The sequence below is a fragment of the Homarus americanus genome, unplaced genomic scaffold, assembly GCF_018991925.1.
Source record: "Homarus americanus isolate GMGI-L3 unplaced genomic scaffold, GMGI_Hamer_2.0 scaffold48354, whole genome shotgun sequence".
NCBI lineage: Eukaryota > Metazoa > Arthropoda > Malacostraca > Decapoda > Nephropidae > Homarus > Homarus americanus.
Genome location: NW_024723833.1, coordinates 9,128,924 through 9,144,850, shown reverse-complemented (window position 1 = coordinate 9,144,850; position 15,927 = coordinate 9,128,924). Strand labels below are relative to the sequence as shown.

Sequence of the window (15,927 nt, the reverse complement as noted above, 5' to 3'; positions counted from 1 at the left end):
GACCGACAGACAGACAAACAAACAGACTACAGGTTCCCACCAGCTGGTCTAGGGAGCAGCAGCAGCAACAGTCTGGGTGATGGAGGCTGGTGTTGAGTGACCCACCAACGACGGCAGGTGAGGAGGAGGAGAAGGAAGGGTGAGGAGGAGAAGTGAAGAGGAAGAGGAGGAGGAGAAGGAGGAGGGTACGGGAAGGAAGAAGAGGAGGAGGGGCTAGGAGGAGGAAGGGTAGGAGGAAGAGGGGTAGGAGGAGGAGGAAGGGGGGGGAGGAGAGGTTGGTCGGTGTCCCTGACGAAGTTGGAGCCTGTGGGGTCGATATTACCTCCCCGTCACTCACCACACACACACACACACACGATACAAGACCTATAATACCGAGCTGTGTAATGTATGTATTTTGGTCATATAATTCCTTCCTTCCTTCCTTCCTTCATTTCCTTTACCCTTTCCTTCTTCCTTCCATCCTCCCCCTCCCGCCTGTCCACGTGACTTAAATCAGGTTGGCACCGTCCAGTCGTAGTAACTGGAGGCCACGTTTAAAGAAAGTAGTAGTAGTATAGTAGTAGTAGTAGTATAGTAGTAGTATAGTAGTAGTAGGAAGGAGAGAGACGGGGTCAATAATATACTAAATGTGACAACTGGTGCCACACAGCCGCTACCACCACAACCATCACTACCACCATCCAATTGCACAGCCCACACGCACACCACAACCATCCGCCCACCACACCATTGCCACAGCCGTCACCACAGCCGCTACCACCACAACCATCGCCCCTACCACCATCCACCATTGTACAGCCGCCACCACACGCCACCACCACAACCATCACAGCCCCCACCATCACCACAGCACACAGCCGCCACCACCACAACCATCACAGCCCACTACCACCATCCACCATTGTTGCCACAGCCGTCACCACAGCCGCCACCACCACAACCATCACAGCCTCCACTACCACCATCCACCATTGTTGCCACAGCCGTCACCACAGCCGCCACCACAGCCTCCATTCATACCTTAATCTCTCACACCAGCCAGCCATACGGCAGAATCCACGCGAATGGGGGCATGACGAGCTGGGATTGGTCTTGCTTTACCATCCGCTCGAGTCAATCACATGAATCCGTACCGCGCCTCTTTCATCAAACTAACCTAACCTAACCAAATCAAGCATGAGCTAACCTAACCTAACCAAACCAACCCAAACGTTACTTTACCAAACACAACCAAACTTGAGCAAACTTATAACCAAATCAAACCAAACCAAACTTAACCTAACCTAACTTAACCTAATCAAACCTAACACCAAGTTTGATCAAAATCGCTGCAGTGTCTACGAGGTCTTCAGAGGGGGAAGTGATCAAACAAAACAGAAGACCAACTCAGGTATACCTCGCTAAAACGGCTCTGACCCTTCTACTGCACGCACAGGTAAGAAAAGTGTGTGTGTGTGTGTGTGTGTGTGTGTGTGTGTGTGTGTGTGTGTGTGTGTGTGTGTGTGTGTGTGTGTTGCTATCATTATTCATCAAATTATTGTTCTACTCTGTCTCATTGAACAAATTTATCACTTAATGTTTAACCAAAGGGGAGGAACACCCCGCAGAAGGTGTGCCGGAGTGTGGGGGCACATCCGTGTGTGGTAGGAGAGGAGAGAGGGAGGGGAGTGTCACTCAGATGACGACTGATGTAATACGACACAACAACACACCTGACTCCATCCACCAACACTTAATATACTCTCCCCTCTCTCATTCCTCACCCTCCTTCCTCAACTATTTTATCTCACCCTGACTGTCTACCCTCACCCCTGACTGTCTACCCCTCACCCCTGACTGTCTAACTCACCCCTGACTGTCTACCCTCACCCTGACTGTCTACCTCACCCTGACTGTCTACCTCCACCCCTGACTGTCTACCTCACCCCTGACTGTCTACCTCACCCCTGACTGTCTACCCTCACCCCTGACTGTCTACACCTCACCCTGACTGTCTACCTCACCCCTGACTGTCTACCTCACCCTGACTGTCTACCCTCACCCCTGACTGTCTACCCTACCCCTGACTGTCTACCTCACCCCTGACTGTCTACCCCCTGACTGTCTACCTCACCCTGACTGTCTACCCCACCCCTGACTACCTGTCTCATCACTTTGACCAGCACCTCAATTAATCTTCAGGTGATCCACATAACGAAATAACAACATTTATCAAAAAATTTCTGTAATACTAACAAATAACATAACATAAAGCATGCTTAAGTATTACATAAAGGAGTTAATAACCTTGAGAAATTACTGTGACTATTAGTATTCTAGTGGTCGCCAGAACCCAACCCTGAGCTACGAAGGTAAACAAAGCACAGGTGTTAAACCGGGGAGTCGCATCTCTCACTCAGTCGTCATCCAACCGTCAAAATTGTTGGGGCGATGGGGGGGGGCAGCGTGATGGGGGGAGGAGGAGGGACGTGATGGAGGAGGGGGGCGTTATAGGGTTGAGCGGGGCATGATAGGTCGGTGGAGACGAGGACTTGAAGCAGCGCCACATGATCTAGGCCTTGTAGAGTAAGAGTGTCAGATGGTGGTAGTGATTGTGATAATAGTAATAGTGGTAGTAGAAATAAAATAGAAGTACTAAAAGTGGTAGCAATAGTAGTAGTGGTGGTAATACAAGTGGTAGTAGTAATATTAGTAATTGTGGTGTGTGACACATACACACAACAAAAGCATAAAGCCCCCACCCCCTCCTCCCCCACACACACCCACTATTCTCAGGCAGTCTACCGTTAGAGGATTTCTGGCTCGGTCTATTTCCAGTTTTTCACTAAAATAACTCAAACTACGGCATCACCCGCCCGCTTGTTGTTACCTTCTCTCTCTCTCACAGCTAGCAACATTTTTCTTATAATAATAGTAATGATAACTTATAATAATAATAATAATAATAATAATAATAATAATAATAATAATGACAGGTGAGGGTAAAGATGACAGGTGTAGGTGAGGGTGTTAATGACAGGGAGAAGGTGTTAATGACAGTTGAGGGTGACAAGTGAAGGTAAGAATGACAGGTGAGGGTGACAGGTATAGGTGAGACACAACTTACCTCCACTTCTCAACGAAGGATTCTTGACGATCAACATTGTACTGGTGATGTTACAATGACGTCACTAAACACTTCTTCCCAGGTATAATGACGTCACTTAACACTTTTCTTCCCCAGGTATAATAACGTCACTTAACACTTTTCTCCCCAGCTGAGTCAACACACACTTCCGTCATCAACTTCATACAACATTTTACACACTTCAACACAAATAATTCACTGCCTTTATATCCCTCACTTATTTTCCTTTATAAGTATCCAATAAGTAACACTGCAACACTTATACAAAGAGACGATACAATAAATTTATCACTTAACATCACACAACTTATGTTTTATAAAGTCGAGAAAAAGTGACGAACAAAATGACCTGTAAACTTGTGGTCAATAAATTCAATATTCCTGACACTTGAGTCAATATTTGGAGTATGATTTTAAACTATTACTAACATTTTTTTTTTGGGGGGTTCACTTATTTTCTTGTGTAATTTATAATGAAAAGATTAGTTAAAATATAAATAAATAAACACCAACTATGACGTAATGTGCTTAACACCAACTATGACGTAATGTGCTTAACACCAACTATGACGTAATGTGCTTAACACCAACTGTGACGTAATGTGCTTAACACCAACTATGACGTAATGTGCTTAACACCAACTATGACGTAATGTGCTTAACACCAACTGTGACGTAATGTGCTTAACACCAACTATGACGTAATGTGCTTAACACCAACTATGACGTAATGTGCTTAACACCAACTATGACGTAACGTGAGGATGACAGTTGTGGTGGTCATTAAACACACTAAGATGGTCTCCAGACAGTTTAATAATGCCAGGGTCTATTATTGCACTGTACTCTCCCTCACCACACGCTGCACTGTACACACTTATTATGTACACATGTTTATTGTACATTTGTTCCTGGTATTGTGTAGTTGTGTAGTGATTGTACGGTACACCACCCATGACTGTATGTAATATGTGTACACTACCCATGAATTATGTAATATATGTGTACACCAATGACTGTATGTAATATATGTGTACACCACCCATGACTGTATGTAATATATGTGTGCACCACCCATGACTGTAATATGTGTACACCACCCATGACTGTAATATATGTACACCACCCATGACTGTATGTAATATATGTGTACACCACCCATGACTGTATGTATATATGTGTACACCACCCATGACTGTATGTAATATGTGTACACCACCCATGACTGTATGTAATATATGTGACACCACCCATGACTGTATGTAATATGTGTACACCACCCATGACTATGTAATATGTGTACACCACCCATGACTGTGTATGTTATGTGTACACCACCCATGACTGTATGTAATATATGTGTATACCACCCATGACTGTATGTAATATATGTGTACACCATCCATGACTGTATGTAATATATGTGTACACCACCCATGCCTGTATGTAATATATGTGTACACCACCCATGCCTGTATGTAATATATGTGTACACCACCCATGACTGTAATATATGTGTACACCACCCATGACTGTATGTAATATGTGTACACCACCCATGACTGTAATATATGTGTACACCACCCATGACTGTATGTAATATGTGTACACCACCCATGACTGTATGTAATATGTGTACACCACCCATGACTATATGTAATATGTGTACACCACCCATGACTGTATGTAATATGTGTACACCACCCATGACTATGTAATATATGTACACTGTTATGTTGTCACGTGGTGGCAATGAGAGGTTAGTACTGTACTATTGAAGGTGTCAGTGGATGTATTGGCAGGACTGTTAAAATGGTGATGGTGTCAGGGTGGACTGGATAAGCAAGTACTTTTGGTGTTGTCAGAGGAAGGGTTAGTTGTAGTGTTGGCAGAAGGATGTAATGAGGTGGTGGTAGTGGTGATGGCGGTGGTAGAGGCCACACACTGCAGCAGCACCGTCAGGAGAGCAGCAAAAGGTACCGTTCACTACCACAGTTGTCAGCCCTCATCACCACCACACACACCCTCATTACCACTACCACACACCCTCATTACCACTACCACACACCCTCATTACCACTACCACACACCCTCATCACTACCACACATACCGTCACCCTCACAGTTCTCCGTCACACCACCAATTTAACTCCGGGATAACAGCACTACACGGTCGGGTGGAGCTGATAAAGCACAGAGCGCAGTCCTTCATGGCGCGACCTGGCCCGGAGGGAGGCAAGGTATCCTGAGGTAGGCCTACTGTACAGTACACCACCTTTTCCCTCACACTACTGTAGTTATGGTGGAGGTCGACCACCCTGGTGGTGAACCGCCTGCTGGAGGCTGTGCCTGAGGCAGGAGCTTCAGCCATGGTCGTGGGCCACGTCAGGAGAAGTGAGGGAGAGCAGTAGCAGGAGGGACCTGGGTGAGGATGTACCTACAGGACCAACAGCTACAGTGTGAGTGTGACAAAGTGTAGAGTGAAGGGGGGCGGGGGTGGAGTGACGCCGCAGTAAACACGCACACAGTGACAAGCGGAACGGACGGCGTGGCTGTTCTTGTGGCGGCAGCCCGGGCGGCACTGATTGAGTCTCACTCTCACAGCTCTCACTTCCACCCTCACCCGCCACCTCCCCCACTCCCGTCCGAGGCACGGCTGCGCCCCGCAGGGGCACAACAACACGCTCCAGTATGAGGTAACATCCTCAGCATCACCTTCCTCAGCTGTCATTCATCTCGCACGTGACGTGAGGCAGAGTAGTAACTGATTGCCACTGCTGGCGGGCCCTGACAAAGGTGAAGCCAGGCGGTGGTACAATTAACTCATCAATACTGTACAGTATGTGGTGCTGAGGGTGACGCTCTGGCTACATGACTCACACACACACCTCTCTCTCTCACCAACAAGTCTCCATACATGTTCTTATCTCATCACACTGCCTGCCTTCCTTACCCTCCACCACCCTCCCCTCCCTCATCCATCACCATCTCCCTCCCTCATCCCCACCGTCGCCACCTCCCCATTTCATACCTGACGGCATGTGACGCACTGAGCGCTGGTGAGTGACAGGCCGTAGGTATGAGTGAGGGAGTGAGTGACAGGCCGTCGGTATGAGTGAGGGAGTGAGTGACAGGCCGTAGGTATGAGTGAGGGACAGGCCGTAGGTATGAGTGAGCGAGTGAGTGACGCGCCGTGAGTTGGCTCGACAAACACACAGACAGACAGACACGACATACTCCAGGTCGATACTCACCGCCCCAACCTGCTAACCGCACTTGTCTCACGCAATCAATACAAAATCGCACCACACACACACACACACACACACACACACACACACACACACACACACACACACGATATCTTTCCTAATAAATCTTAATATAGCCAAAGAAATAATTAACTTCCCAACAAACAGCTCACCCAAACTCCTTATATCATCACTACACCACCACAGTAAGGCTCCCTGTACAGTACTTCACTCTGGGTCTGTTTAGCGGTGAATCTCACACACACACACACACACACACACACACACATACTGTGTGTTTACATAGTGCAGCGGGAGAGAGAAATAAAGTGTGTTTTGGTGTAGTTTTCAGGGCTTAAAGTAGCACAATAGATCTCGGTGTGTGTGTGTGTGTGTGTGTGTGTGTGTGTGTGTGTGTGTGTGTGTGAAACATTAACAAGCACCACTTTAACGAGACCTGACCTAGCATGATCAACACTTGAGACTGGTTCTATCTCTGGCTACTACCACCTCATGTCACGCTGACAACACACATGAGGTGGTGAGGGGTGGTACAGACAGCAGTGAGTGGTGGTAGAGGCAGCAGTGAGTGGTGGGAGAGGCAGCAGTGAGTGGTAGTGGTGGTGGTGGTGGTAGAGGCAGCAGCAGGTGGTAATGACCGTAAGCACGGTATGATTATATTAATTATTCCCCGCCCTACTGTGGCACGCGAGAGGAGATATGTTTGTTTGTTCTTCCGTCCACCATGTTACCTGGCCAGATCTACAGGGTGACACTAAGAGCTAATGTTACCTGGCCAGATCTACAGGGTGACACTAAGAGCTAATGTTACCTGGCCAGATCTACAGGGTGACACTAAGAGCTAATGTTACTCCACAGGGTGACACCAGCCACTGATGGGCCAGATCTACAGGTGACACTAAGAGCACCTGGCCAGGCCACAGGGTGACACTAAGAGCTAATGTTACCTGGCCAGATCTACAGGGTGACACTAAGAGCTAATGTTACCTGGCCAGATCTACAGGGTGACACTAAGAGCTAATGTTACCTGGCCAGATCTACAGGGTGACACTAAGAGCTAATGTTACCTGGCCAGATCTACAGGGTGACACTAAGAGCTAATGTTACCTGGCCAGATCTACAGGGTGACACTAAGAGCTAATGTTACCTGGCCAGATCTACAGGGTGACACTAAGAGCTAATGTTACCTGGCCAGATCTACAGGGTGACACTAAGAGCTAATGTTACCAGGCCAGATCTACAGGGTGACACTAAGAGCTAATGTTACCTGGCCAGATCTACAGGGTGACACCAAGAGCTAATGTTACCTGGCCAGATCTACAGACACTAAGAGTGTTACCTGGCCAGATCTACAGGGTGACACTAAGAGCTTACCTGGCCAGATCTACAGGGTGACACCAAGAGCTAATGTTACCTGGCCAGATCTACAGGGTGACACTAAGAGCTAATGTTACCTGGCCAGATCTACAGGGTGACACTAAGAGCTAATGTTACCGACGATGATGAAGAACAACAACACGTGAGAACACAGGCCCATCACTACCAGCTGAGGTGAACAAGGTGGCATTAATCACCAATATCCTGTTGTGATGTCCCGTCCTGGTGCCCCGTTGTGCCCCGTGTGTGTCCTGGTGCCCCATGTGTGTCCTGGTGCCCCGTTGTGCCCTTGGTGATAATATTCAAAAGTATTCTCCAGTTCTCTTGTTTAGATCGAGTCTCAATGCAAATACGACGCCATGAGTTCTCTCCACCAGGTTACCCACCACTCTCCCCCCCCCCCTACCTCTCCTCCCTCTCCCCACTCAACCCATTCCACTCTCCCTCACTCCGTTTCACCCTCCCTCACCTCCCTCCACACCACATTCCTCCGGGTCATTATTACACAATCAGCACATACACGTTATACATAGCTCACTCTCTGTAGTTATTAAATTGGGTCACAAATCCGGGTACGAGGTGTTATTTCACGACTAATGATGGCAGAGCAGTGGGGGGGGGGAGAGGCTGGTCCACACAACACCGTATAACAGCACATGCAACCACGCCACCACACCCTCCACGCTACCACGTTACCACACCCCAACACCACCACACCCTCCACATCACAACACCACCACACCCTCCACGCTACCACGTCACCACACCCCAACACCACCACACCCTCCACATCACAACACCACCACACCCTCCACGCTACCACGTCACCACACCCCAACACCACCACACCCTCCACGCTATCATGTCACCACACCCTCTACGCTACCATGTCACCACACCTCTACACCACTACGTTCACACACTACGATGTCACCATAACACGACGCCACCACGAGTCCTCAAAACACTGTACTGTAGAGTGTAGGACTGTAGGTGCGGGGCGGTGAACTTACCATGTTACTTGATGGACCTATTTACTGTGTACACTCCTATTCCAAACTATCATAGTCAAATTATTATTACAGCAGGTGGAAGACTTGAGGGTAAAGCATGAGTGTCTCACAGTACTAACGGGTAAGTGTTGTGTGGCGGGCAAGAAGAGTGTTATGGGCAGGACAACAGCTGTGTGAGAGCCCTGGGGCATCTTACGTCACTTGATCACCAAGATTACGTCACCGTCACGGCTTTGTTGTCAATCCTATCCTGCCCTGCTCCTGCCCTGCTCCTACCCCTACCCTGCCTACCCCCCCCTGCCCCACAATACCCAGGGCCCTCTTTGTCATCTTTCATTCACTGGTCTTTGATGGAGGGAAGGAGGGAGGGAGGGAGGAATGGAGGGATGATAATGAAGTATGAAGTCGGGTGGGGGTGAGGTGATGGGGGGAATGGTTTAATGAGGGGAGGGATTAATTATGAGAAGTTAGGGATGATGGAGGGTGAGGGGGCGAAATGAGATGGAGAAGTGCTGAGTGAGGGGGAAAAGGGACCATAAGCACCACTCACCACTATCAGCGCCACCACAACCATCATCATCATCATTTCACACCAACACCATACCACTATCACCATCTCACAAAAACCACAACAATCTACTTCATATAAATTTGTCGACATGAGGGAGGGCGGTGAGTCATGGCGGTAGTGGCTGAAGTGTGTAGACAGAGAAGCACACGAGGCGGCGACCACAACAAAAGCTTTCCACTTCATTTATTTCAACATCCCCCTCCTCGCCCCGTCCCCGCCCCGCTAGGTTCCCCGCCCCGCACCCCCCCCCATGTAATGAGTCATCAGAGAGAGACCAGTAAAGACGTCCACTGGTGAAGTGCTCGGGTTTGTTTACAACACAAAAGACTTACGCCCGGAGTTTTAAAAACACCCTCCTCCGTTGAAGAGGGTCGTCGTGTTTCAACCCGAGTTTTTTTTTAAATGAGTCCTGAAGGACACCGCAGTACAGTACTTGACGAGGTGATTTGGCGGTAAAAGTAACTAATTTCAATAAAATTAATTTATAATATTGGAATTAGTTCATTTTACCGCCACACCACCCCGCCAAGTACTACTGTACTGCGGTGTCCTTCAGGACTCATTTAAAAAAAAAAAACTCTGGTTGAAACACGACGACCCTCTTCAACGGAGGAGGGTGTTTTTAAAACTCCGGACTTTAGTGAGACAGTGAACCCCAGGAAGATGTGACCAGCTCTACCACATCACTACCACCACACTACAGTACCACACACACACATATAGATAGATAGATATTTTATTGACCACCAAAATACATGCTTTATGAATATAAACAATATACATTATGGTCCATGATTAAAATCTTGAACAGTAAAACAATAAATTAAAATACAGTTAACTAACTATATACAAATAACACACATTATGATCCATAAAATCTCTGGAACAATAAAACAATAAGTTAATTAAAAAAAAGACACTAAAATACACAACTAGGAAGTCGTAGTACATACACAAAATGCGAGGAAAAGTATTACGTAAGTTCATTCATACTTAAACATACAAGGCAAGTATAGAATGGATGGCGATGCATACAACTTCATGGTCAGACATTTCAATGAACAAGTTTTCTAGTGTTGTGATGTTGAGCAAGTGCAATGATATGGGACACTCTTCAAAGACATGCTTTTCAGTCTGAATCTCACCACATGTACACAGTCGTCCTTCTATCGGCAAGCGGCCTCTACCGCGCCTGTTCCAGCGCCCCTCCCCTACAGCGAGGGAGTGAGCGCTTACTCGTAATCATGTCCATGATAAGAGCTCCATCTCATTAAGTCCCGATTTAATATTGTACATCTTGTGTACAGCAAATTCCGGATTTATAGACAGGTGCAACTGAACTCTAGATGAATCAGAATGTCTTAATTTTTGTATCAAATCATCACAATGAAATCATGTATGCAACGTGACGTGCTACAGTTGTCGTCGATTGTTACACGAATGGCAGGAGACGAAGTTGGACAGGCACATGGAAGTGCTGGGATGGGTGTGAAAGGGATCTGCCCTGTATGGGCCAGTCGGCCTCCTGCAGTATCCCACTTTCTTATGTTCTTATGTTCCTCCATATCCCTCCTCTCTCTCTCCACACGCTAGAGAAGAATTTACGTTGCTTTGCTTTAATTAAAGCACGTAGGGGAGGGTACCCAAGCTCCATCAGACACAGATCATTGCTCGTCGTCTTTCGGACACCCAACAACTGTTTGACACCAAATATACTGTACAGTCTATGCACGGGTTTGATGTCACCACACATCCACGTTTCACATCCATACAGTATAGTAGACATTAATATGGCATCGAATATTTTTCTCTTCACAGAGAATCGTACATAATTTTTTTATTCACAATAGCTATAAATTGGAGAGCATGACACATTTTGCTCTGGGCATGAAATTTAATAACTGTGGATGTGGATCCGTCTGCTGTGAGTGGACTCCCAGATATACGTATTGCTCACACGGTTCCACTGTCAAGTTATCCACGCGTATTGGCTGCCTATCCAAATCACTACCGTTAACTACGAAGAATTTCGTTTTACCCATATTTACATGCATCCCATGTGAAGCACAAAAACGATTAAGGACCAGGACATGCAGCCAGAACCAAAAAGCCATCCAACCCACAGTTTGTTTAATTAATCTGACCATGTCGTTGACGTACAGGACAAACAGCAGGTAGGAAGTAGGGGATCCCTGTCGCACACCTACAGATGCTGTGACTAATGCAGTGTTTACAATACAATTACTAACTTTATACATGGCCGCAATAGCAAAGAGCATTGTCAATCCACAGCCCAATCTTTTTAACGTAAACAACAGCACGTTCCGCCGCACCTTGTCGCCCTACGATCTTCAACTTCCAGTGACATATATAAGGACCTTCAACGCTCCAGTTATAGAAAATAATATAGCCATATTTCTCTATTTTCCCGCCATATAAACACACAGAGTAGCGAGTTATCTTTACTTCTCAACCATATAAGATTACAGAGCTATTTATCGCTATATCCCAGCCATATAAGAGCAGTAAAGAAGACGCCATTATTACCCTCAAGAAAACAAGGTCACACCACAGCCTTTATGGCGGCATCACGACAATTATGGTGTGGCTAGGTTAGGTTATGGTACCTTGGTGTGACCCAGGGTGTGGTGCAGTAACTTGTGCCACACTAACAGGTAAAGTACAGGAGGCGGCCTCTTACACACCCTGGTCCACTTATTGATTGAGGGGCAGCTGTCCGAGTCTACCACACCACGCCTACTGTACCCCCTTCCTACCACACCACACCTACTGTACCCCCTTCCTACCACACCACGCCTACTGTACCCCCTTCCTACCACACCACGCCTACTGTGCCCCTTCCTACCACACCACACCTGTACCCCTTCCCACACACACCACACCACTCTGTACCCCCTTCCTCACCACACACCACACCTGTACCCCTTCCTACCACACCACCTCATGCCCTTCTCCACACCACACCTACTGTGCCCTACCACACCACGCCTACTGTGCCCCCTTCCTACCCACCACACACCCCTCCTGCCTTCCCTACCACACCACACCTCTGTACCCCTTCTCCACCACACCACCTACTGTACCCCTTCCTCACTACCACTCACTACACACGCCTACTGTACCACACCTTCCTTCCTACCACCACACCTACGCCCACTCCCTTCCCTACCACACCACCCCCACCTACCCACCACACCTCTACTCCTTCCTACCACACCTCCCCTGCCCACCACCACACCACACCTTGTACCCACCCTACTTCCTCCTCCCCCAGCTACCTCTTCCTCCTCCTCTTCCTCCCCCCGGCCCAGCACACTGATCCTGGCACCAATTAATTAAGTAGGTTGGTGGGGTGATGTTGACACGAGGGTTCCTACGTCACTGTCCAGGAACGTCAAGTGCTGCGTCCTCGTCACCACCACCACTACTACTACTACTACCATCATCACTACTACCATCACCACTATCATCACTACTACCATCACCACCATCATCACTACTACTACCATCACCACTACTACCATTACCACCACCACTACTACCATCACCATCATCGCCACTACTACATTACCATCACCACTATTACTACCACTACTGCTACCACTACTACTACCATCAACTACTACCATCTACTACTACCATCCTTATTATTACCATCACTACCACCACCATCACCAACTATGCAACATATAGCGTGTTCCAAAACCTGTCCTGGCACTGCAGTGTGTGAGTGTAGGGTGAGTATATAACCGTGTGCCAAGTGGTGGGTCACACTTGTGGGTGATAGTGTGAGGGAGGGAGCATGAGGGAGGGCGTAGTGTGAGGGAGAAGGGCCAGGCGCCTCAATGAACACATGACATCAACAACAACATAAAGTTAACGGGGACAAATTGGTCTTAAGTATGAGTAATGACATAAGTCACAGTGATGAGTCAACTCGTTCACGCTCTGACGTAATGTGGCTCCTTACTTCACACTCGGCTTATAATAATAATATGTATGTGTATGTATGTATATGTAATAAAAATAATAAAAAAAAATAATATATGTAATAACAATAACACCAACAACAACAATAATAACAATAATATATAATAAAAATAATAATAATATTAATAATAATAATAATAATAATAGTAGAAATAATAATAATAATAATAATAACAATAACGCAACAACAACAATAATAATAATAATAATAATAATAATCATTATGATGATAATAATAATGATGATAATAATAATGATGATAATAATAATAATAATAATGATGATAATAATAATAATAATACTAACAATAATAATACTAATATCAATAATAATAATATTAATAATAATAATAATAATAATAATTTTAATAGTAATTTTAATAATAATAACAATAATATTAACAATATTAATACCAATAATAATAATTATTATAATAATAATAATAATAATAATAATAATAATAATAATAACACCAACGGCAATAATAATAATAATGATGATAATAATAATGATGATAATAATAATAATAATAATGATGATAATAATAATAATAATACTAACAATAATAATACTAATATCAATAATAATAATATTAATAATAATAATAATAATAATAATTTTAATAGTAATTTTAATAATAATAACAATAATATTAACAATATTAATACCAATAATAATAATTATTATAATAATAATAATAATAATAATAATAATAATAATAATAATAATCATTATGATGATAATAATAATGATAATAATAATGATGATGATAATAATAATAATAATAATAATAATAATCATTATGATAATAATAATGATGATAATAATAATGATGATAATAATAATAATAATAATAATAATAATAATAATAATAATAATAATAATAATAATAATAATACCGTACAATTTGCTTGACAACTTGAGATAAACAAGAGAGACAGCCGCTGCCCCTCCCTCACCAAGGTCGTGATCCCTGCAGCAACAAGTCACTACACGTCTAGAGACACTTCACACCTGAGCTCGCCAACGAAGGTCATACCATTAAAAACTCACATCATTCTGTCAGTGCTGGATGATGATCGTCTTATTCCATTCTGTGTGGCAGCAAAATAGTCGTAGCTGTGTAAGGTTAGGTTAGGTTACTCACCTCCTGCAGCACCTGACCGTCCTTCTTGGTAGACAGGTTAAGGTAACGCTCCTGGGACTGACAGAACTTCTGGGTCTGCTTCTCAAACTTCTTCCTGCCTTCCTTAGCGCCGCCGATGGCCTCCTTCCTGAAGCTCTCCAGCGGCTGTATGATCTGCTCGTACGACCGCTCCAGCTGTCCCCAACACAACCACTTTAATAACACTTTTATATCAACTGAATAACACCATACTACACCCAATAACACTAATAACAGTATAACATTAATAACTCAACAACACCTTAATAATACTTAATATCACTCAGAAACACCCAATAACACTTTAGTAACAGTATAACACCTTAATAACTCAATAACACTTAAGTAACAGTACAACACTTTTATAACTCAATAACACTGAAATAACTCAATAACACCTTAATAACTCAATAACACTTTAATAACAATATAACACCCTAATAACTCTCAATTACACTTTAATAACAGTATAACACCCTAATAACTATCAATAACACTTCAATATCTCTCAAGAACACTTTAAAAACTCTCAGTAACACTTTAATAACAGTAAATACCTCACTAAACTTGGCAACACATGAAGTAAGAATATGTTGGTGGGAAAGATCAAAAGCTCATAGGGAGATAATGTACCTAAGGCCCTTTACGACAACATTCGTCCTCCAACACTCACCATCCTCTCCCTCTCGTCCTCCACCATATCGACAATCTTGGCAAACTCTCGCAGCGAGCCGCCGATCACTATCTCATCGTCTGTTTGACTGTTGCCGATACACTCAAACTTGAACCTCTGCAAGTTGTTGCTCAGGTTACGCTTGGCCCGGGAGAGATCTGTCGAGGAGGAGGAGACACGTAATTAATGATAATGATAATCGTGATGATGATAATGATAGTGATAATAATAATAATAATAATAATAATAATAATAATAATAATAATAATAATAATAATAATGGTAATAATAATAAGCTTGGGTACCTAATTTTGACGTGGTTAATTTCTTCCACTAATACACTCCACTGTCCACAACTGGTCGTGGGGGGGGGGTGTTATTACAGTAGTCGGCCTTGCAGCCACATTTTCTACCCGTCTCTTCCTCACCAGAGAGAACGTGGCTGTGTTGGCCTGGTGAGGTAGACTCCTGTATTTAACACCAGCTAACACCACCCCCCCCCCACCTCCTGAAGACTCTCTCACCACCCACAGCATTATTTCACCTTAAGTTTAACCACCCTGACCTAAGCCATCCTAATCTATTCCAACCTAACCTATTCCACCCTTTCTTATCACAACCTAGCCCATCCTATCCTAAACCTAACCACACCCTCTAAATACTATTAAGGTTGGGTTAATCTTGGGGTTAAATAAGCTGGGGTGGTGGGGACTCA

General features: G+C 44.7%; 1 protein-coding gene across 15 annotated transcripts in view; it reads right to left on the bottom strand.

The window, feature by feature from the left end:
- The window catches only part of LOC121863873 (rho GTPase-activating protein 10-like), a gene marked incomplete at its 5' end in the record, with an annotated part of 64,713 nt that extends 49,343 nt beyond the window's left edge, over positions 1 to 15,370 (bottom strand). For all 15 annotated transcript variants that reach the window (XM_042362778.1, XM_042362770.1, XM_042362783.1 and 12 more), the window contains 2 exon segments: positions 14,522 to 14,695; positions 15,213 to 15,370. In XM_042362778.1, the coding sequence (XP_042218712.1) occupies positions 14,522 to 14,695; positions 15,213 to 15,370 (332 nt within the window).
- Between the last annotated feature and the right edge of the window lie 557 nt (positions 15,371 to 15,927).